Source organism: Protopterus annectens, chromosome 1.part1 (assembly GCF_019279795.1).
Source record: "Protopterus annectens isolate FY-2018-M chromosome 1.part1, PAN1.0, whole genome shotgun sequence".
Lineage (NCBI taxonomy): Eukaryota > Metazoa > Chordata > Ceratodontiformes > Protopteridae > Protopterus > Protopterus annectens.
The window spans coordinates 1,317,144,270-1,317,165,906 of record NC_056726.1 but is presented as its reverse complement, the minus strand read 5'-3'; the positions used below and the strand labels follow the sequence as shown (position 1 = coordinate 1,317,165,906).

The window sequence follows — 21,637 nt, the reverse complement described above, 5'->3', positions numbered from 1 at the left end:
GTAATGACGTCGGCTGTCTTACTTTATACCACTGATGACCTGATGTCAATCCTGGAGCGACAGCAACCGATGCAGAAATACTAAGCCTCTGGTATTCAGACCTGCCAAGGGCTACCCTGGCAGGGATAACCCAAATGTGATGACTGCAACAGTGAAACACGAAGAACATCAACTGTCACAGCTGGTGTAGAAGGCACCAGTGAAGCTGTCAGTGCCGGAGATTTTGTCTGCTCATAGAGCCTTGGAAACTTAACTTTTGGTTCTGAAGATGAACCCTCGGAGGCATGCTTGTGTTTCTTGACAAATTGGTGCTGATGGAGCTGTCGGCACCAAATGAGAGCACTTGGATCCAGAGGAGACTGGTTGGCCTTGGATAAGGCTTCCTCGAAAGGCGCTTTAAGGAACCCTTTGAGGATCAGTTTACTCTCTCTGCCAAGGTTCTATTACTAAAATCTTGGCAGATGGAGCAATCCATACTCAAAATGGGGTATACCTAACAAATGCATTTTTCATTATCCGAGTTTGGCATTTTCCTGTCATACTCAGAACATGGTTTAAAGTCTGTTGTAGAGATTTTGTTTTTTCTACAATTTTCTATCAGAGAAATAGAAAGGCAGGACAGAAAAGAGGGTCAGAAAGAAAACACACACACACACAAAACCCATATATACACACACACACACACACAAAACCCATATATATATATATATATATATATATATATACACACACACACACACACACACACACACACACACACACACACACACACACACACACACACACACACGTACACACAAAGAAAAAGTACCAACAATGGTAGTAAAGTTACCAAACAGTAAAGAGAAAGAAGAGACTACCAGCAATGGTAGGGAAAAGAACCACCAGTGGTAAAGGAAACACTCACTCAAGGGTAGACCAATAAGAGAAAAGCTACCTGGAAAAAATTAAGAAATTATTTAAATAACTATAAAATACTTGGCTATGAGAGAGTCAGCTGATGCGTCTTATTTGCAAGAGTGACAAATGACATCTGAGGTAATGTAGAGAAGTGCATTGCGGGTAGACTAGCAACTCGAGAGATTTTTGACTGACGTGACCTTTATAACAGCCGGTTTTTGTTCTGAGGATCAGAACTGTAACCCCACAAGTTAAGATCAGATATAATCTTTTCTAATAGACACCATGTCTTCAAATGAACAATATTTATCCTTACTTTTTTACTTTACAAGTATTACTGATAGACACTGAAAAGGTACTTCTGTCATATCAAGAGTTCTCTTTCCCTGCCTACTTTAAGTAGCATCCTCTGGTATGCTACCACTGCCATGCATTTGGTGAACACCCTGGTGGTTGTGGTGAGACCGTAAGGCAAGGCACTGAGCTGATAACTGGTTCCCAGCCAGAAGTGTAGGTATCTTCAAAAGCACCTGTTTTCATGTGATAGTACACATTTTGAAATCAACAGAATACATCCAATCATTCTTCCGCAAGACAGGCAGAATGTACTAAACTATGACCATCCATAATTTGGAATTGTTTACAAACTGGTTCAGATAACAGAGATCCAAAACAGGTCTTGGGTCCAATGTTTTCTTTGGAACTAAAAAGAACCTAAAGTAATTTCCAGATTCTCTTCCTCTTTGGTCTGAGGAGCTCTCTTGGATGACACTTTTGTACAGCACCTTTTGAATTTCTAGAGTTTTCTAGAGCTGCTATCTCCCTCTGATTGGGTGGAACATCAAGGAAGTTGGAAAAAGGGAATGAAGTATTCTCTGGATATGATCTTTTGCACCCAGGAATCTTTTGCAATGGCTATCCAGGCTTTTTAGGTGCAAATACAGGCTCCCTTGACTACGTCCAGAGAGGGACAGCACAGTAACCTTTCAGGATTGCCAAAAGGATCTGTCAGAGAAGGAATCTCAAGACCTGTAATTCTGTGGACCCCCCGCCATGTGGGCATTATCATCCATTGTAGCTACTCACCCCTGTATCTCTGGAGGAAAGTCTCCATATGGCTCTTGGAAAGGTCCTTGAGACTTTCAGAACCACATTTTACCACCGCACTGATTCCTAGAAAAAGGTCTCTGTGATGTAGAAAATCAAATTCCCAAGACAGACAAAGTCTTTCCATCCTTCTCACTGAGGGAGAGCATCTGTAACTGTTGGCCCAAACAAGGAGGATTCATCAAAAGGAGCACTGATGAATGTTGCCTTGAAAGACTTTGGAAAATCACAACAGCATGCAGAAATGCGTCCTAATGGCTTATGCCTGAACCGGCCACCCACAAGGAACCTTCAGCTGTGTGTGAGATTAACCTTATGGACACATTAATAATGGTCTGCAGGGTGGCCCATTGTGAGGAAAAGAACTTTTGCTCCTCTGCAGACATGGACCCAAGGGTATATAGTTAGAGAGTTCCTTGACTAAGTCCCTCTGTACCCTAGTTAAAAGTGCCAGATAATTCAGCGACTGCAAGGCAAAGGTCATTGATGCTCACACACTTCCCAAACCTGTCCAACACCCTAGGTTCATATGTAGGTACTAGGCTATCGGCCCTAGGGCCTATACAAGCCCAGCCAAAAAGGTACCCTGGCTTTTGCCACCCAAGAAAATTATTTTCCTGTGCCACTGTTGAGCAGAGCCACAGAACTGATCCCTGGGATGAATTTCCTATTTCCCATCCAATCATCAAGATTTTTCTTGAAGAGGACTAATGAGGAGCTTTGTTTGATATATAGGTTCATAGGTAGGTACTAGGCTATCAGGCCCTACCCTAGACTCCCTATTAGGGGGATGGATAGTGGAGTTTGTTCAGCCAGCTCCATTTTAGTGGCTGCTGCAACCATGGCATCTACATAGATTTCCTTGTTCCAGTGTGGTCTGTCAGAGGGACACTCAAAAATCTTGTCCTGGCAATTGGGAATCAGTACCACGGAGTCAGTTTCCTTACATGACTTGCAGGAAACAAGATCTATAAGCTTACCAAAAGGGGGTAACCCCAAGACGTAGATGGTGCAGACCCAAAAGCTTCCAAGAACACTGATTCCTCCTGGGAAGGGGTTTGGGAAGACCAGCCATCTTTCTGGTGAAGGATCTCTAAGATGTCTCCAAAACAGACATCCTCAGGTGGAGATATAGCCGACCCTTTATTAAAACCAGTATCTTCCGTGAGGGATTTCTGCAGGGAATCCAAGTGCCTCCTCTTGAATGACCTCTACAGAGAAACCTTCAGTAGGGTGTTCTGCAGAGGTGATGGAAGAAGCGGGGAACTCCATGCCAGGAATTGCTTTGAAGCTCATCTAGGCTAACTGTCCCTGAGGTGTAGGATGAACAGATTTGCACACAGGATCCGAAGAGGGAACAGGGAATGGATCTGAAGGCGCAAGAGTCGAAACTGCTCTGGGATGAGAGAAAACCCTTCTCCACCACTTCGAAGGCAGAAGGACCGAGAGAAGCCAAGGACAATTTGACCAGTCAAAACTCTCACAGCAGATGATTAAAGGCTCTTCTCAACTCTCTGCTCCACAGGATAAGTTGGAGCCAAGCTGCCCAATGCTGAAGCTAAGAAGGCAAGAGACAGTTCAGAAAATTTTGGAGTTGAAGTCAACCCCTCGGATCTGACACAGATGCTCTGGCTCCGAGAACCATTGTGCTTCAAGGGGGTAGGAGCCAATCGGATCAGGGAAGTCGTAGGACTGGAAGAAAGAAGAATCTTTGTACTGTACTCAGATTCTCGAGGGTCTCGGATCAGAGGGCTCCAAAACTGCAGGTCAGATCAGAGTAGGAGCAACAGGCTGGAAAGAAGATTTAAGGCTCCTGGATCTGATGGGAGATGGAGCCAACAAAACCCCCACCTGGATCTGTGTTCTGAGAATTTTTTTCATTATCTTAGCCACCTCCAATTCAGAAAATCTTTGGGAGGACCTAACGGAGAAGTGGATGGTGACCTGGAGGACTTTCTACGCATCTCCTGAAGAAAGAGACCTCAATCTCAGGGATACCATCTCCAGTGAAAACCTTGGAGTACAGAGCCAAGGAGACTCTGCAACAGTAGATGTCGGATCTGAACTCTCTGAAACCTTCTTAGAAGGTTCAAAAGAAGGTACTGAATGAGGAGGCCACACAGGGGAGGATTTTCAGTGCTCCCTGGGCTCCTTTGATATTTGAGAGGGGGTTTGAGCCCCTAATGAAGTATTACCAGCAAAAAGAGAAGAAGCTGGAAGGAGGCCTTTTAATATTAGTTTCTCCTGTTGCTAATGGCCCTGGCATTAAATGCCATATGAATGGAGCAGGAAGTGTCCAAGTGTGATGGGCCCAGACAATAAATGCACTCCCTGTGGGCATCAGAGTTGGGGACCTTATGTCCACAGAAGGGCACTTTGAGCCCAGTAGGCTTATCAGCCATATTGCAAAGTCGCAAAAGACAGCACTTATTTGAGCTTGAGAAATCGCAATCCCATCCGCTCTTGAACAAACACAAACAAGCTCTGGGATAATATGGTAGTTGGGGCATTATGAGTAAGGGAGGAGCTCAAGAGTTAGATCCTAGAATCTAAAGGAAGTGGCAGGGTTAGATCAGAGGGTCACAACGAATGAAAATGACATCAGATACACTGTTCACTGCATCTGAAGACATGGTGTCTGTTAGAAACACCCCCCATAAACACCTCATTCACTCTGGCTATTGTCTGAGGAAAAGAAAAGGAAAATTCCTCCAAAGGAGGCTGTGAAGATGAAGTTTTCCTAGAATCAAAGAATTCAGCTTGTTATTCTGCAGAACCCCTGTCCCTGCCTATGTCAGGATCTTCCGACAGGTCTTCCTCAGGTATGTTTCTGCTGATCTCTTTTACAGGTAAAGATTCTGAATACCAGGATCAACAGCCTGTAACATATTAGCTAAGGTACGAAAATCATATTTTCAACACACACCTTGTCTTCAGATAAGCAATGTTTAAACTTGTCTTTTTTTTAAGCACTTTACAGGCACTGATAGACACTGAAAAGGTACTTCTGTCCTATCAAGAGGTGTCTTTCCCTTGCTACTTCAAGAAGCAGCCCCCCCACCCCCGTTATGTCTCTCCACTACAGAAAATATAGTTCTCCAATGTCTGGTTTGGGTACTGGAATGGCCAAAGAGGATGAGGCTGACCCCCAGTTCATGCTGACTAAAAGGACTACACCACAGTAAGCAGGAAAGGTTAAGTAAGTGATCTGAAGAAAGCCTACTGGCCACTACAGAGTCAACCACTACTGTCTGAGCATATGGCGGCAGCAGGGCCTCTTAGGCAAGTTTTCTTTTTCTTCTCAGGAAAAGTAGAAGTTGAACCAGTAAGAGTGTGTTAAGTACCCATGCTATGACCAAGATAGAAGTTTCAGATGCAGTAAGTAGCAGCACACTTCCATACATAAATACACAGTTCCCTAAACAATGTAATTTATAAGCAAAAAAGATTGTCAGAAACCCCTTCAAAACAATTTTAGGCTGACAGAAAAAATGTCAGGTGAACTGTCACTCTGTGAACCTCATAGCATTTTCTGCCCAAATAAACACTTCCCCATGTTAATCATTTTTTAATAAAAATACACAAAGTTTACATAACCAGTACATTTTCTAACTAAAACAGCCCTTACATTAGCCTAAGGTAAAAAGAGCAGTTCCTGACGGGAAATTTCCAATATAGGTTTCCTAAAGGGGAAACTCTACTAAAATACCCAAGAAAAATAAATGGCATTTTTTTTTAAAGGGTGATATTTTGTGTGGAAAGGTTCCTCTATGGGGACTTATCAGCCAAAATAAAAGTGAAGTGCCAGCTGCTGCTCTTGTGAAGCATCTGAGGTGCTTCTTCATGAGGAGGCAAGAAAAGTACTTAAGATTTTCGACTCTGATTACTTCCACTCTTTCGGGCTCACAAATTAGAATTCAGAAGCAGAAGCATAGAAGGGAGCCAATGCTTTTGGAAACTAGCTGGCTGTTATGTCTTCCGCAAAACACAACCCATACAGCCTTAAGGCTACTGCAGAAATGGGAATGCTGATCATCTACTGGTACAAGGATCCCCAAGCCTCCTGCTCCACTGCACAGGATGCCTTTCTTTAATATGCTGGTTTCTTTTACTGCTTGTGCCCACCAGCAGATCATTGGGCCAAACTTATAACAAGTGCCAAAAAGCTTTTGAGCTACAGATTTTTGATGCCATCTAACATTTTGAACATGGTCTCTCACCACACTATGCAATCGATAGGAGAAGTTCTTCTGAAAGTGAAAAAACTTTGCACAAAAACATATGAAAGGCATTCTCATGAAACTCTCATTAGACATTTAAGCTTTCCTGGGACTATCCCGCTACAGCCCAAGCCACCTTAACCCAGCTCATCCTCATAATGTCAGCACCTATGTTTACCTAAGAGTCCAGAAGGTATGACCTCTGGTCTTAAGACAAAATTACTAAGTGAACCAAGATTTCTGCCATTAAACTTTGCCGATTTTAACGCACTCCAAAGACCTGCTTTCAAGGTAGTTTGATCACCTAACGTTCTCCCAAGGTGTGAACGCTGCTATGCAACTGTATGCTCCCTGAGATGCACTTGTGCCCCATCTGGTGCTGGTTCTTGCAATGTACCACTTGCTTGCCAGGAGACACTCCATCCTCTTCTCCTAAAACCCTGAAATAGACAACAGCAGGTACATCTATCCTCCCATGGTAAAAACCCGCAATGATGTCATGACTCAACATCTTTCATTGCCAACACATTTTAAATAAATAAATAAAACAGCTAATGCAATGGGAAATTGTTACAAACATCTTAATACCTAAAGCAAGAAGAAATCTGCAGAGACTGCATCACAACTGTAGTAAATTTATTAAGTTAGCTATTACTACGATTTTGCATTTTAACACCTACTGGAGACACACTGCAAGGAACTTTGTCATCATCCCCATCACCATCACCATCTGGTTTGTCTTCTAGTATTCCTTGCACTTGATATTCCAGAACATAGCTGTCGATGAACCTCTCCAGTTCTTCAATTTCCTGGGAACGAGTACTTCCTGCTTCTGATGAGGCTGAAGCAACTGAAGAGCTCTCCATGATTCAAACGTGCAAGACAAAAGCAGATGGTATCTGCAAAAGTGTGAAATTTTTTTTTAGTTTCATTTAAAATGTCTCTGATATCTGTGAAAACAAAGATATTTTCAACTGTTAATACATATTCTTAATAAAAAACGCAAGTGGGGTAGTACGATTTTGGAAAATTCAAACTGCACAATGATAAATGCACACAGATACAGGAAACTATTATACTAAACTATCTTCAGCAGATGAATTCTGATTATTACATAAATAATGACAATGTACCAAGTCACACAGCTTCGCGGTGGTGGTGCTGCGGTAGCATTGTCACCTCACAGTAAGACGCTGTCCAGTTCGATTCTCAGCTAGAGCGTCTACTGCGTGGAGACATGCGTGAATGGGCGTACCTTCATTGAAGGCTGTGTGTCAGGGCTGGCAACTCGGCACGTAAAAATCAACTGCCAATCATTAGCGGACCAGAGTTCCGCTGTGGCGACCCCTAGCCGGGAAAAGCCGAAAGACACATACATACCAAGTCACACAGCTTCAGCAGTTCATAGGATTTTATGCAGCTGATACAGGGATACGGACCTAACTTTTTTTTTTTTTTTTTTTTTTTTACAATAAAACATGTTTCCTGGTATGGATCAGGAAAATAAGAGCCATAATATTCATTAAGAGCAAGATTTAACTATATTACAGTTTGGGGAGATAATGCGATAACTTGTAAGACTTCCAAAGAGTCAGCAATGTGGCAATCTCACCCTAGTGCATTAATATAGCATTTTTAAAATGTTACCAACATGAATAAGTACCATAGACTTTCTTTAAACAGCAAATACAATTATGTATTTCGAGCAAATTTTACTTTTGTGGTAGGAAAATGCATGTACCAGGATCAAGACAAAGAGTTGTGTAAGAAACTTGCCATAACAGTAGATGGTTAGATAATCACTACTGCAGTAGCCTAAACTAAATAGGTTATACACTGCACAGGATACAACAGTCGGACAGCTTTTAAAGTTTCAGTGCACCTTCAACTTGCACAAATTGTTAGCTCGAGCTAAGCTGACTAAGTCAGGTTTGGGCATCAAGTACTTCAGAGCTTTCATGCCAACTCAAACAGGTAGACTAAAGTCCTAAGAAGACACTGCTTGGAAAAGAAAAAAAACACACACACACATCCACACCAAAGTAAAAGACAGAACCAAAAAATAAGGGGGGTTGGAGTGAGGGAGAAGCTATTGCATCAGTGACCATTACAACATCTACTATTATGGCAAATATACACAACTGTACCATTTTCATCATTACGATCTCTGCGGCAGTAGCCTAAGAACTCAAAGTAGGAAGAAGGATCCAGAAGCCCTGGAAAATGATCCTAGCAAAACTATCCTAGACCTGGAGAAGGAACCTAGTTTATAGTGCTTTATAAAAGTATGTACAGTGGGCCAAGTTGCTGCTTCTAGATTGCAACCCTTGCTAAAAAGCCACAGATGAAGCAAACGCCTTGGTAGAGTGACCCTTGATCCTGCCTGGAATAGTTTCTTGTGGTAAAAGTAACAAAATGTAATAGCCTGAGACAACCACTTGGAAATGGTCTGCTTTGACTCAGGTTGTCCTTTCTTCAATGAACAACCGATCTGAAGTTCTGAAAGGTTTTATTCAGTCAAGACAGGATTAGAGTTGTCTGAATATCCAAAGTATGGAGTGCATCCTTTCTGCCTCATTTTTAGGGTCCTGAAAGAAGGCAGGAAGATGGACGGACTCAGATACCATTTTAGGGCATTAAAGAAGCATTAGTTCTCAAGGAAACCCTATCTCTCTGTGGAAAATAAGATAAAGCTGATCCACCTAAGAGCTTGCAACTCTGATACTCTTCTTGCAAAAGTCACAGCAATGAATGCAACTGTTTTCCATGTTAAGAACTTCACGTCAGCCTGATGAGCTTGTTCAAATGGAGTACGTGTTAGTTCTTCCATCACAAAATTAAGATCCTAAGCAGAGATCAGTGGTTTTATGGGGGACTACTTATCCAAAAACCCTTTCAAAAACATTTTGACAGGAGGCTGCGTTGGGGGGGGGGGGTCACAATGGTCAGACATGCCTAATTAGCCAACAGATGAACCTGATACAGGAGTAAGACAGGCCGCAAGACAGTAACTTGTACTGTAAAACCAGAGAAACACTAGCTCTGAATGGGTGCTACTTGTTTTACTGGCACCAACTAGAAAAGCTTTTCCAGTTTCTAATAGACTTTCTTGCCTCCACTAATAAATGATGCATGTGCGGAGATAAAAAAGGTGCCTAAAAAGTAATAAAACCATACCATCCAGGTAGTCAACTGCAGTTTCTCGGGGTCAGGATGCATCAAACATCCCTGACCTTGTGTGAGTAATTCCAACAAAATGGTGAACCACTGTTTCCAAGCCAGAAGGGAGTCAACACGACGACCTTTGGGAAGTCCTCCTGAATCTTCAGAAGTACTCTTGAAATCAGCAGAAAGGTATTCAGGAACATTCTTGTCTAAGGAAAAGAGAAAAAAAATTGGTATTCCAGGCCTTTTTGCATGGAGTCCTGGAACAGGATATTGCCACTTGATTTTACAGAGGAGGCAAAAATATTTACTTGAAATGTTCCCTACTCGGAAGACCCCTTGGTGCCTTTTCCATCTGTGTGGGTCTGTCCTGTTCTTGCTCAGCTTGTCTGCCACACAATTTTGTTTTCACAGGATGTAAGACGTCTGTAGAGAGACTGAGATTGTGCAGCAAAGCTACATCCCATGTTAACATGGCTAGTCTGAACAGGTGGTACAATCTGGTTTCCCCATCGCCTATTTATGTAGCACATCAATGTGGTGTGTCTTGTCCAGTGGACCACATATGATTCAGAGAGGTGGGAGCATTTATAAGGGCCAGCAACTCTTCATGTTTGTGTGTTGTTTTGGTCTGTCTTTTTTGTCCCAACAACCCTGTACTTTCATGCCCACTGATACTGCTTCCCAAGCAAAGGCCGATATGCCTGTTTTGACTGACTGTTTTGGGGAAGGATGGGAGAATAGGAGACCTAGATTCTAAGAAATGTGATGTCTCCACCACACCACATCCCTTTTTACAAATTCCAAAACTGGAATTTGAAAAGTTAGTGGGTGTTGATGCTAGGACCATACAGATTTCAGATACCACTGTGTTACTCTCATGTGAGAGTCTTGCAAGAAGTGTCATGAGAATCACAGATGCCATGAGACTCTGAACCCTGAGGAATTCCCTCACCGAGACTGAAGTCCGAGTGGAAAACTACAGGAATAAATCTAGAGAGAGAGGCATTTTTTTTCCAATGGCACCCCAGGAAAGAAAAAAATCCTGTGAAGGGGAGTTAGAAAATATTTCTAAATGTTCTCTTGGAATCCCAGCCTGTATTGCAGATGCCTGGCCCAATACAGAGAGATTCTCAATGCTTTGAAAAGACTCTGCAAAGATAAATTATCTAAATACAGAATTAGATATCATGGAGTCTTCAGTGGGCAATCACAGGAGCTAGACACTTTGGGCTATCCAATGCTTCAAGAGTGTTCACAAAGTGTCAAGGCAGAGAACTGACAATGTGATCCAGATACACACAACCTTAAGAAATGCCTGAAACCTGGATGAATATGAATGTGATGATATTCACATTTTAAATCCAAGCTCACTAAAATTCTAATGAGAAAGAAGGGGCAACAGGTTGTGAACTGAATGCACTCTGAACATGGGTACTATTCAAACTGATTCAGGAAGATCCAAAACGAGTCTTCTTGCTTTGGCACAAGATACATTCTTGAATAAAAATCACTCCTCTTACAGAGAAGTAGGAACAGTTTGCATTATTACCAGACATAGCTTATGATGTAAGAGAGGAGGAGAGAGAGGTTTTTGGTCTGGTAGATGAGGAATTCCCTTGTGAACTACAGAGAGCCTCCTATTGCCATCTGCAGTCAAGATGGATCACATTCACGACCTACTTCTCAGAAATAATCTGTCCCCAAAGACAGAAATGAAATGGAACTGTAAGGATGTGAGAGGTGGACAAGGTCCCTCATATAGTTATTTTCATATAGTTATTTTATTTGACAATCCATTGTTTTGGAAGGGGTTCCTGCTTTCTTTTTGTAACCTGCCTGCCATTTCTTTTTAAACTCCTGCTTACTAGCATTCTGCTGAGACTTTATTTTTTGCCAATGTTAGTGAGGGAGCAGAGAATCCCACAAAAAACTTACAGAAGAAGGTCTGAAAAATGTGAGAGATTCCTGAATTGGCTTTCCTCTTTCATCACACTTTTTAAAGTAACAATTAAATTTTTACATCTTATCAGAATGCAGCCAGCAACCCCCCCCCCCCCCCCCAAAACAGCTCCAGTTGCCTGGTGGTAATATCCAGAGTAAAACACATTTTAAGCAATGAGTACTGACTTGCGAAACAGAAAACTAACACAATGCAGATTTCTCCTCACAAGAGAAAACTGATGCCAAGACATTCCTCATATGTTCACAGTTAGCCATGATAAACCAACATATGTACCTGACAGCTTAGAATTCTAAAACTTAAAGTTACAGCAGATACATTTTTCCTTCAAACTTGTCTAAAGTCTTCCCATCTTCATCTGAATGAGAGGGATCAGAACTACAGTGCTCAGAGGGCAACTAGATTCACTACAGCTATAGCTGCTGGGTTGGGTCTGGGACTGTTGTACAAAAAAACAGAAAGACTTGGGAACTTTATATAATCTTCACAACAAATATAAAATAAAAAAATAAAAATTAAATCCAAGATATAAACTATCAGCAAGACCAGGATCTTCCACAATGAAAATTTAATCCAACCTCTAGCGCCTCGGCAGTAGCCTTCCAAGGAGAATACATACAGAGCAAATGCAGCACATATTTATACAATAATATAAATCAATTAATCAATCAGTAAATCAGTCATTCAAGCAATTCAACAATTATACAATTAAAACACTTCAAATTCAAAATTCATATAAATCTTTCCAGTTACATTCTATATCAATGCCCCTGGGGCTAAAGTGCTATATTTCAATATAAAAAGAGTTTCCTTATATAGGAGTTTTTTTTCTTTACATTATTATACCGCATACTAGGAATATGTTCCAAAATTGTACCTTCTTTGAGCTTGAATTTCTTTATCAAATAAGAGTTTTTTTTAAAAGTATGTGGTCAAATATTGTAGATATATTAAAGATTTGATTTTTATATGTAAGGGGGTAAAGATGAAGTTACAAACTTTCTGGATGACCTCCAAAAAATAAGTTTATGCTAAAAATTGATGGTTTTCAGTTGGGAAATAAAGTGAACTTCTTGGACGTTAGTCTAGAAGGAAGTAAGAGTAGGAAAATTGTCACAAAAGTATATCAGAAATTTAAGGATGATTTGCATTTACTGGATGCTACCAGCTGTCACCCTCCACATCTTTTAAAATCTCTTCCCTGTGGAGAATTGACTAGGGTAAGGAGGTTGTGTAATAACACTGATGAAGTAAATAGTGAATTACAGAAAACATCACAATTGTTCATTAGAAGGGGTTATAATGTAGATTAAGTGCTACTGTCTTTGGAGATGGTTAATAAGGGTATCATCTGTAAGTCAGGGCAGATCAAAAGTAAAATCAAATAATCTAAGGAAAATATATGCAGTTATGACTTACAATTTGTTGGCAGAAGTTAAACAAACCAAGTTCTACTAGATTTTGTTGTTTAAATACAGAGATTTGGTAGATATACTTGATAAGAATTTAAATTTCTTATTTAGAAGGGGTAAAAACAAAGGACATGCTAGTTCATGTTAGATTTACAAGACCTAGTATAGGTTTGAGTTACAATCTGGATTCACTGAGAACATACCCATGTGGTAGATATATACCCTCTCAGTATATAAGCAGAACATTTCAGTATATAAATGGAGTACATTTTCAACCTAACGGAAAGTTTTCATGCAATACAGAAAGTATTGTGTATGCATTAAAATGCCCATGTGGAATGTTTTATGTGGGTGAAAGTAAAAGAGCATTTAAAACTAGGATGTAGGAACATGTTAGGGACATTAGAAATGAGAAAATAGAAAGTCCACTTGCAATGCACTTTAAAAATCATCATGGTAGCAACCCACAAGGTTCATTAGGTACAATTTTGGAACATATTCCTAGTATACGGTATAATATTAATGTAAAGAAAAAACTCATACACAAGGAAACTTTTTATATTGAAATATTGCACTTTAGCCCCTAGGGGCATTAATATAGAATGTAACTGGAAAGTTTTTATATGAATTTGAAGTGGTTTAATTGTATAATTGTTGAATTGCTTGAGTGACTGAGTTATTGACTGATTAATTGATTTATATTATTGCATAAATATGTGCTGCATTTTCTCTGTATGTATTTTCCTTGGAAGGCTACTGCAGAGGCGCTAGAGGTAGGATTAAATTTTCATTGTGGAAGATCCTGGTCTTGCTGGTCATTTATAACTCTACATAATCTGCTTTTTCAGAGGCATTAGGCTGTCAGGGAAAATGGAAGTTGTGACAAAAACATCCTCCAAAGCTGACAAAAATGGAGGACTAGGTGAAGGTTTTGGAAATTCCAGACATAAATCGTGTTTTCTGAAGGAGAATCAGATACAACACAATCCTCAGAATCTGAATCGGAAACCTGAGGAGAAAAAATGAATCCACGGGTTATATTTTTTTGGATCTCTTCAGGTAAAGCAAAATCCCTTTTTCTTTTACCAGAAACAGCTTTATAAAAAGAGGGGTCAAGAACCTGCATGCAATACTGAGCCAAGCCTAATAATTACACCTGTCCAGAGTAACTGACACTGGAGATCATCAATTAATCATAATTTTCAATTTACTGTAGTCGACCATATTGGCAAAAACATTAGGGGTGGCCCATGGGATCTTAAGCTTGAAGAACGAGAATTAATGTGGCAACTCCAGACCAATGCACACACCTACCGTGGACTTAATGAGACATGTTCTATTAAATTTCTCAAAGTTAAAAGCATTAGATAGGTGACTTTGGCCTTAATAGTGAATAAAGTTTTAGTATGGATATATAAAACACATACGAATTTGATAAAAAAATGTATTTTGTATTTCTTCATTTTATGATCATAATATGGCGAAACTTAAATGCATTTTAAAACAGTTCTTGTATAATTTTATCAAAAGCATTTTTTAGTTTAATGATTAATGCATGTTAAGGAATTTTGGAATGGTTCTTTAAGTAATAATGAACTTCTTTGTGATTGACTTAATTAATTGGTATGATTAAGATGTCTTTTTCAGCCATTGGACTCTGGGAAATAATGTCTGAAGAAGTACATAATTGTTGCACAAAAGCTCCAACATTAAACAGTGTGTGTGGTTCTACCATTTCATCTCAGTTTTGATTTTCAGCTATTTAGAAGTAACAGCTGCCTCAAATCAGAAATATTATAACATTTCAGTCATTTACCCACCAGCTAACCAGGCCAGAGAGAGAAGAAAAAAATGAACCCAGTATACCTATTAGATACATACATATATATATATATATATATATATATATATATATATATATATATATGTATGTATGTATAGATATATATATATATCTTATATTTAGCCATCTAAAAAACACCATTAATGTACTGTATTAATTTTTAAATGTATCTAAACAGAGCCTAAAACATCGTTAGACACACTAATCAGAAACACCTTCTTACCCCACCACTGACCCACTAGAAAAAATGCACTTTGGTATTGTCAAATTATACTATTACTGAAAAATTAGAAGACATGCATCATTTGTAGTTATTTAAAAGGGAAAAGTATGTGAAGTACTTATAATGGGGAAAAGAGAAAAGGAACACTGGTAAAAAAAGAATAGGAAGAAAGGAGAGAGACAAAGTTTTTGAAATACTTAGTACTATATGTAATAAGAAGAAGTAGACAGAGAAAGGAAGAGGGAAAGTTAATAACAATGATTCACATTACCTTACAGCATGGAGGACTTTCCAGAATCAAATATCTTATGATTCATAAAATAAAGCATTTAAAATTAGAAGGAATGTATTCATTTGTCCTTTAATTTTAGTTTTGTTTGCTCCTTCCTTCACAGACTATCCATTTTTGTTGCCTGTCTCTTAAAACTCTGGGGTGACTATTCCGTTTCTTCTATATCAGACAGTATTTTCTTCTTTTGGATAAATTCTACTGTTTCTTGTAGGGAATCAAAGATCTTCACCACTTCTGGCAAAGTGATTTTTATTCTTGAAGGAAAAAAAATTGAGCTTTAATACTAGCTTTTTTCAAGGAATTAGAGGAACACAATCCTTTCTTCTGGATATGACTGTAGAGGTGTAGCCATTGTCAAATATCTTTTTTTACCCATCTTGATGGTGGAATTAGTCCAAGATGATTTCAGCACTAAGTCCTTGTCTTGCGAGGAAAGAAATCCAACTATTATAGGCCTGGGGTTAGATGAACTCAGAGATGAAGGGCATCTGCTAGGGACAAATGAGCCCTCTCAATTCCAAATGAGAGGGATTCAGGCATGTTTAGTGCTGATGAAAACCAGTTATTCAGGAAGTGAATCACGTTAGCACCCTCTTCTTTCTCAGGAATTCCATATATTCTTATGTTATTCTTCCTTACTCTACTTTCAAGGTCTTCAGCCTGGTGTTTTGCTTCAAAAGAAATTCATTTTAATGTTCATTTTCTGCCACTATAGTATCTAGGTCAGTTACGGTTTCCTCTAAGACAAGAATCTGTTCAGATTTTTTTTTACTGTTCCATTTAGAAGTTCCAGTTGTTTACTGCATTCGTATTTGGTACTATCCATTTTATTTTCAAACCTGTCCATTTTTAGTGACAGTTCTTGGATGGTTGTTATTATAAGATGTAGTTCTTTCTTCACTGCACTCTCCTGGTGTGGGTTCTTCACGTTGCTCATGTTTTTAGTGACAGTTCTTGGATGTTTGTTATTATAAGATGTAGTTCTTTCTTCACTGCACTCTCCTGGTGTGGGTTCTTCACGTTGCTCATGTTTTTAGTGACAGTTCTTGGATGTTTGTTATTATAAGATGTAGTTCTTTCTTCACTGCACTCTCCTGGTGTGGGTTCTTCACGTTGCTCATGTTTTTAGTGACAGTTCTTGGATGTTTGTTATTATAAGATGTAGTTCTTTCTTCACTGCACTCTCCTGGTGTGGGTTCTTCACGTTGCTCATGTTTTTAGTGACAGTTCTTGGATGTTTGTTATTATAAGATGTAGTTCTTTCTTCACTGCACTCTCCTGGTGTGGGTTCTTCACGTTGCTCATGTTTTTAGTGACAGTTCTTGGATGTTTGTTATTATAAGATGTAGTTCTTTCTTCACTGCACTCTCCTGGTGTGGGTTCTTCACGTTGCTCATGTTTTTAGTGACAGTTCTTGGATGTTTGTTATTATAAGATGTAGTTCTTTCTTCACTGCACTCTCCTGGTGTGGGTTCTTCACGTTGCTCATGTTTTTAGTGACAGTTCTTGGATGTTTGTTATTATAAGATGTAGTTCTTTCTTCACTGCACTCTCCTGGTGTGGGTTCTTCACGTTGCTCATGTTTTTAGTGACAGTTCTTGGATGTTTGTTATTATAAGATGTAGTTCTTTCTTCACTGCACTCTCCTGGTGTGGGTTCTTCACGTTGCTCATGTTTTTAGTGACAGTTCTTGGATGTTTGTTATTATAAGATGTAGTTCTTTCTTCACTGCACTCTCCTGGTGTGGGTTCTTCACGTTGCTCATGTTTTTAGTGACAGTTCTTGGATGTTTGTTATTATAAGATGTAGTTCTTTCTTCACTGCACTCTCCTGGTGTGGGTTCTTCACGTTGCTCATGTTTTTAGTGACAGTTCTTGGATGTTTGTTATTATAAGATGTAGTTCTTTCTTCACTGCACTCTCCTGGTGTGGGTTCTTCACGTTGCTCATGTTTTTAGTGACAGTTCTTGGATGTTTGTTATTATAAGATGTAGTTCTTTCTTCACTGCACTCTCCTGGTGTGGGTTCTTCACGTTGCTCATGTTTTTAGTGACAGTTCTTGGATGTTTGTTATTATAAGATGTAGTTCTTTCTTCACTGCACTCTCCTGGTGTGGGTTCTTCACGTTGCTCATGTTTTTAGTGACAGTTCTTGGATGTTTGTTATTATAAGATGTAGTTCTTTCTTCACTGCACTCTCCTGGTGTGGGTTCTTCACGTTGCTCATGTTTTTAGTGACAGTTCTTGGATGTTTGTTATTATAAGATGTAGTTCTTTCTTCACTGCACTCTCCTGGTGTGGGTTCTTCACGTTGCTCATGTTTTTAGTGACAGTTCTTGGATGTTTGTTATTATAAGATGTAGTTCTTTCTTCACTGCACTCTCCTGGTGTGGGTTCTTCACGTTGCTCATGTTTTTAGTGACAGTTCTTGGATGTTTGTTATTATAAGATGTAGTTCTTTCTTCACTGCACTCTCCTGGTGTGGGTTCTTCACGTTGCTCATGTTTTTAGTGACAGTTCTTGGATGTTTGTTATTATAAGATGTAGTTCTTTCTTCACTGCACTCTCCTGGTGTGGGTTCTTCACGTTGCTCATGTTTTTAGTGACAGTTCTTGGATGTTTGTTATTATAAGATGTAGTTCTTTCTTCACTGCACTCTCCTGGTGTGGGTTCTTCACGTTGCTCATGTTTTTAGTGACAGTTCTTGGATGTTTGTTATTATAAGATGTAGTTCTTTCTTCACTGCACTCTCCTGGTGTGGGTTCTTCACGTTGCTCATGTTTTTAGTGACAGTTCTTGGATGTTTGTTATTATAAGATGTAGTTCTTTCTTCACTGCACTCTCCTGGTGTGGGTTCTTCACGTTGCTCATGTTTTTAGTGACAGTTCTTGGATGTTTGTTATTATAAGATGTAGTTCTTTCTTCACTGCACTCTCCTGGTGTGGGTTCTTCACGTTGCTCATGTTTTTAGTGACAGTTCTTGGATGTTTGTTATTATAAGATGTAGTTCTTTCTTCACTGCACTCTCCTGGTGTGGGTTCTTCGCCTTGCTCATGTTTTTAGTGACAGTTCTTGGATGTTTGTTATTATAAGATGTAGTTCTTTCTTCACTGCACTCTCCTGGTGTGGGTTCTTCACGTTGCTCATGTTTTTAGTGACAGTTCTTGGATGTTTGTTATTATAAGATGTAGTTCTTTCTTCACTGCACTCTCCTGGTGTGGGTTCTTCACGTTGCTCATGTTTTTAGTGACAGTTCTTGGATGTTTGTTATTATAAGATGTAGTTCTTTCTTCACTGCACTCTCCTGGTGTGGGTTCTTCACGTTGCTCATGTTTTTAGTGACAGTTCTTGGATGTTTGTTATTATAAGATGTAGTTCTTTCTTCACTGCACTCTCCTGGTGTGGGTTCTTCACGTTGCTCATGTTTTTAGTGACAGTTCTTGGATGTTTGTTATTATAAGATGTAGTTCTTTCTTCACTGCACTCTCCTGGTGTGGGTTCTTCACGTTGCTCATGTTTTTAGTGACAGTTCTTGGATGGTTGTTATTATAAGATGTAGTTCTTTCTTCACTGCACTCTCCTGGTGTGGGTTCTTCACGTTGCTCATGTTTTTAGTGACAGTTCTTGGATGTTTGTTATTATAAGATGTAGTTCTTTCTTCACTGCACTCTCCTGGTGTGGGTTCTTCACGTTGCTCATGTTTTTAGTGACAGTTCTTGGATGTTTGTTATTATAAGATGTAGTTCTTTCTTCACTGCACTCTCCTGGTGTGGGTTCTTCACGTTGCTCATGTTTTTAGTGACAGTTCTTGGATGTTTGTTATTATAAGATGTAGTTCTTTCTTCACTGCACTCTCCTGGTGTGGGTTCTTCACGTTGCTCATGTTTTAGTGACAGTTCTTGGATGTTTGTTATTATAAGATGTAGTTCTTTCTTCACTGCACTCTCCTGGTGTGGGTTCTTCACGTTGCTCATGTTTTTAGTGACAGTTCTTGGATGTTTGTTATTATAAGATGTAGTTCTTTCTTCACTGCACTCTCCTGGTGTGGGTTCTTCGAGTTGCTCATTTTGAGATCTCCAGTAGAAAACGTCTTGACATGAATAATTAAAAAAAATTCTCTTGACTATGTATTAATTTTTAGAAAATAAGAGAGCGTCTATATTAATCTAACTTTTAGTTAGACTTTTTTTTTAAATTATATTTCCTGTCAGGATATTGAAATCTAAGCAGAGCTATCCATTTCTGGCCAGTCCCCCTTAATTTACTGTTCTCATACTTTACAGTTCCACCCATATGCCCTTACTGTGTTTTAATATTACATTTACGAAGCTGTCATACTCCCACTGTAGTATGGTGACTGGTTTCTTTAAACCTGACAGTGATTTGTCATGTTTGTTCCAGTTTTTGTATATTCATTGCAATAGCCATATTACTCATCACAGTGGGAATTATAGTGCATTTTTTATTTGGTTACATTGATTTTTTAGATGAACTTGTCAAGAGAGAGCTTCCACTGGAATGTGGACAATTATTTTTCTGTTAAATTTTGCTCCCCCCCCCCCAAGCATGACATTGTTAGGTAAACAGTACTAGAACAGAGTTGGAAATACTGGGGTGTCGTTCGTCTCTCTCCAACATAGACGACAAGCAGGCAAGGTAGTTCATTTATACGTTCATAGGTGTGTACTAGACTAATGGCCCTGGGGCCTTTACAAGCCTAGCCATAGGATTACCCTGGCATTGTGCCACCCGACCTTAGTTCCCAGTGCCCCTGTCGAGTAGAGCCACTGGAGTTATCCCCGGGGTGAATTTTCTATTTCCCATCCACTCATCAAGATTTCTCTTGAAGAGGGTCAGCGAGGTGCTCTGCTTGACATGTATGGGAAGTCTATTCCATTGCATGGGCAGTCTCTGGTTTATGAACCTGTTCCTCCAGTAGGTTCTGTTGATTGTGGTAAAGAGGTTGAGGTCTCTGGAGCGTGTGGTGCAGAGGGATTGGGATTTTTTTAGATGCAGCATTTCTAACAGAGCTGGGTCAGACATGGCTTTGTAAGTCAAGCAGAGACCACCTCCAAGTAGGTGATACGAGACTGAGAATAGTTGTAGTTTTTTGAGTCTGTCCACGCAGGACAAGTATTTTTAAGGCCTAGGATCCTCTTTGCGAGGTACTTTTGCGGCCTCTCCAGTTGTTGCAGGTGTCTAGCGAGGTACATGCCAAATGGGGCATTGTACTCTACGATTGGCCTAATGAGGGAAGAGTAGAGGAGACAATGACCTCTTTCTTCCTGGATGCAAAACCCTTAGTAATAAGATGTGCCACATAAAAGGACTTTCGGACCACAGTGGCAATGTGGTGATAAAGAGAGAGGTTGCTGTCAACCTGCGTTTCCAGATCTCTTATAACGCCTTCTGTGTTCAATGCACAACCATCAATGTGGTAATTCATGGGAACCGGGTTTTTCCCCAAAGGGGATGACAGCACATTTTTTGGCATTGAGCTTAAGGCCATGGTTCTGACACCAGTCGTTGGTCTCAGTGAGGCCAGTCTGTAGGATGTCAACATCACTTGGGGAATTAATAATAGCTCCCAACTTGCAATCGCCTGCGAACTTCAATAGCCAGAGTCCCTTCGTGTTGGCCTGGACTTCAGAGAAGTAGATACCAAACAGGAGAGGACCCAGAACTGAACCCTGTGGGACTCCACTCGTGACTAGTCAGCAGTCTGACTTGGAGTCAGCTACTGTCACACTATGGGTTCTATCTGTGAGCCAGTTCGCAACCCACTTAGTCATATAGGGATTGTTGCCTAGCTTAGTGAGTTTTTCTAGGATTCCTGAGTGGGGAATGGTATGAAAGGCCTTGGCCACATCAAGGTAAGCTGTATGAACCACCTTGCCTTCATCCACAGCTCTGGTGAGTGACTCAAAGAAGTCAACCAAGTTGAGTAGACATGCTCTACCTATCCCAAAATCAAACTGTGTGGTATCCAGAGTTTGGAGGTTCCCTATATCCTTGTTTATTAGGTCCATGATGATGCATTCCATAGTTTTGCATATTGTCAGGCTAATGGGACGATAGTTCTCAGGGTCTGTAGTCACTCCTCCTTTGTGGAGAGGGATGATTGTAGCAGGGAGCCATTCGGTAGGGACAAAGCCTGAGGTGAGGCTGAGATTGAACAGGGCACACAGGTGAGGCGCCAGTTCACTCTGTAGTTCATGTAGAACACAGCCACAAATATTGTCAGGTCCCATAGAAGCTGTACTCTTGGCCTTGGACAGTGCCGTTTTAACCTGTGCAGCAGTAATACTGGGTGCCTGGCAATCTACTGGTATTGTGATTGGTCCTTTGGGTGGGAGAGGGGTAAAGTTGGCACAATCTGTCGGCCAGTATATTGGCAATATCTGCTGGCTTGGTATAGGAGGTACCACCATGCAGTAGCTCAGAGCAAATCTGGGTATTGCCGTGGAGATTCTTTACATAACTATAGAAGGCCTTGTGGCTGTTACTATCTTCT

At 40.1% G+C, this 21,637-nt stretch overlaps 1 protein-coding gene across 1 annotated transcript in view; it reads right to left on the bottom strand.

Annotated features, from left to right (window-relative positions):
- Window positions 1–21,637, bottom strand: part of CTIF (cap binding complex dependent translation initiation factor) — a 2,147,727-nt gene that overhangs the window by 1,748,232 nt on the left and 377,858 nt on the right. The window contains exon 3 of the mRNA XM_044081751.1: window positions 6,908–7,126. Coding sequence (XP_043937686.1) covers window positions 6,908–7,093 — 186 coding nt within the window. The 5' untranslated portion in view covers window positions 7,094–7,126. The remainder of the gene's footprint in view (window positions 1–6,907; window positions 7,127–21,637) is intronic.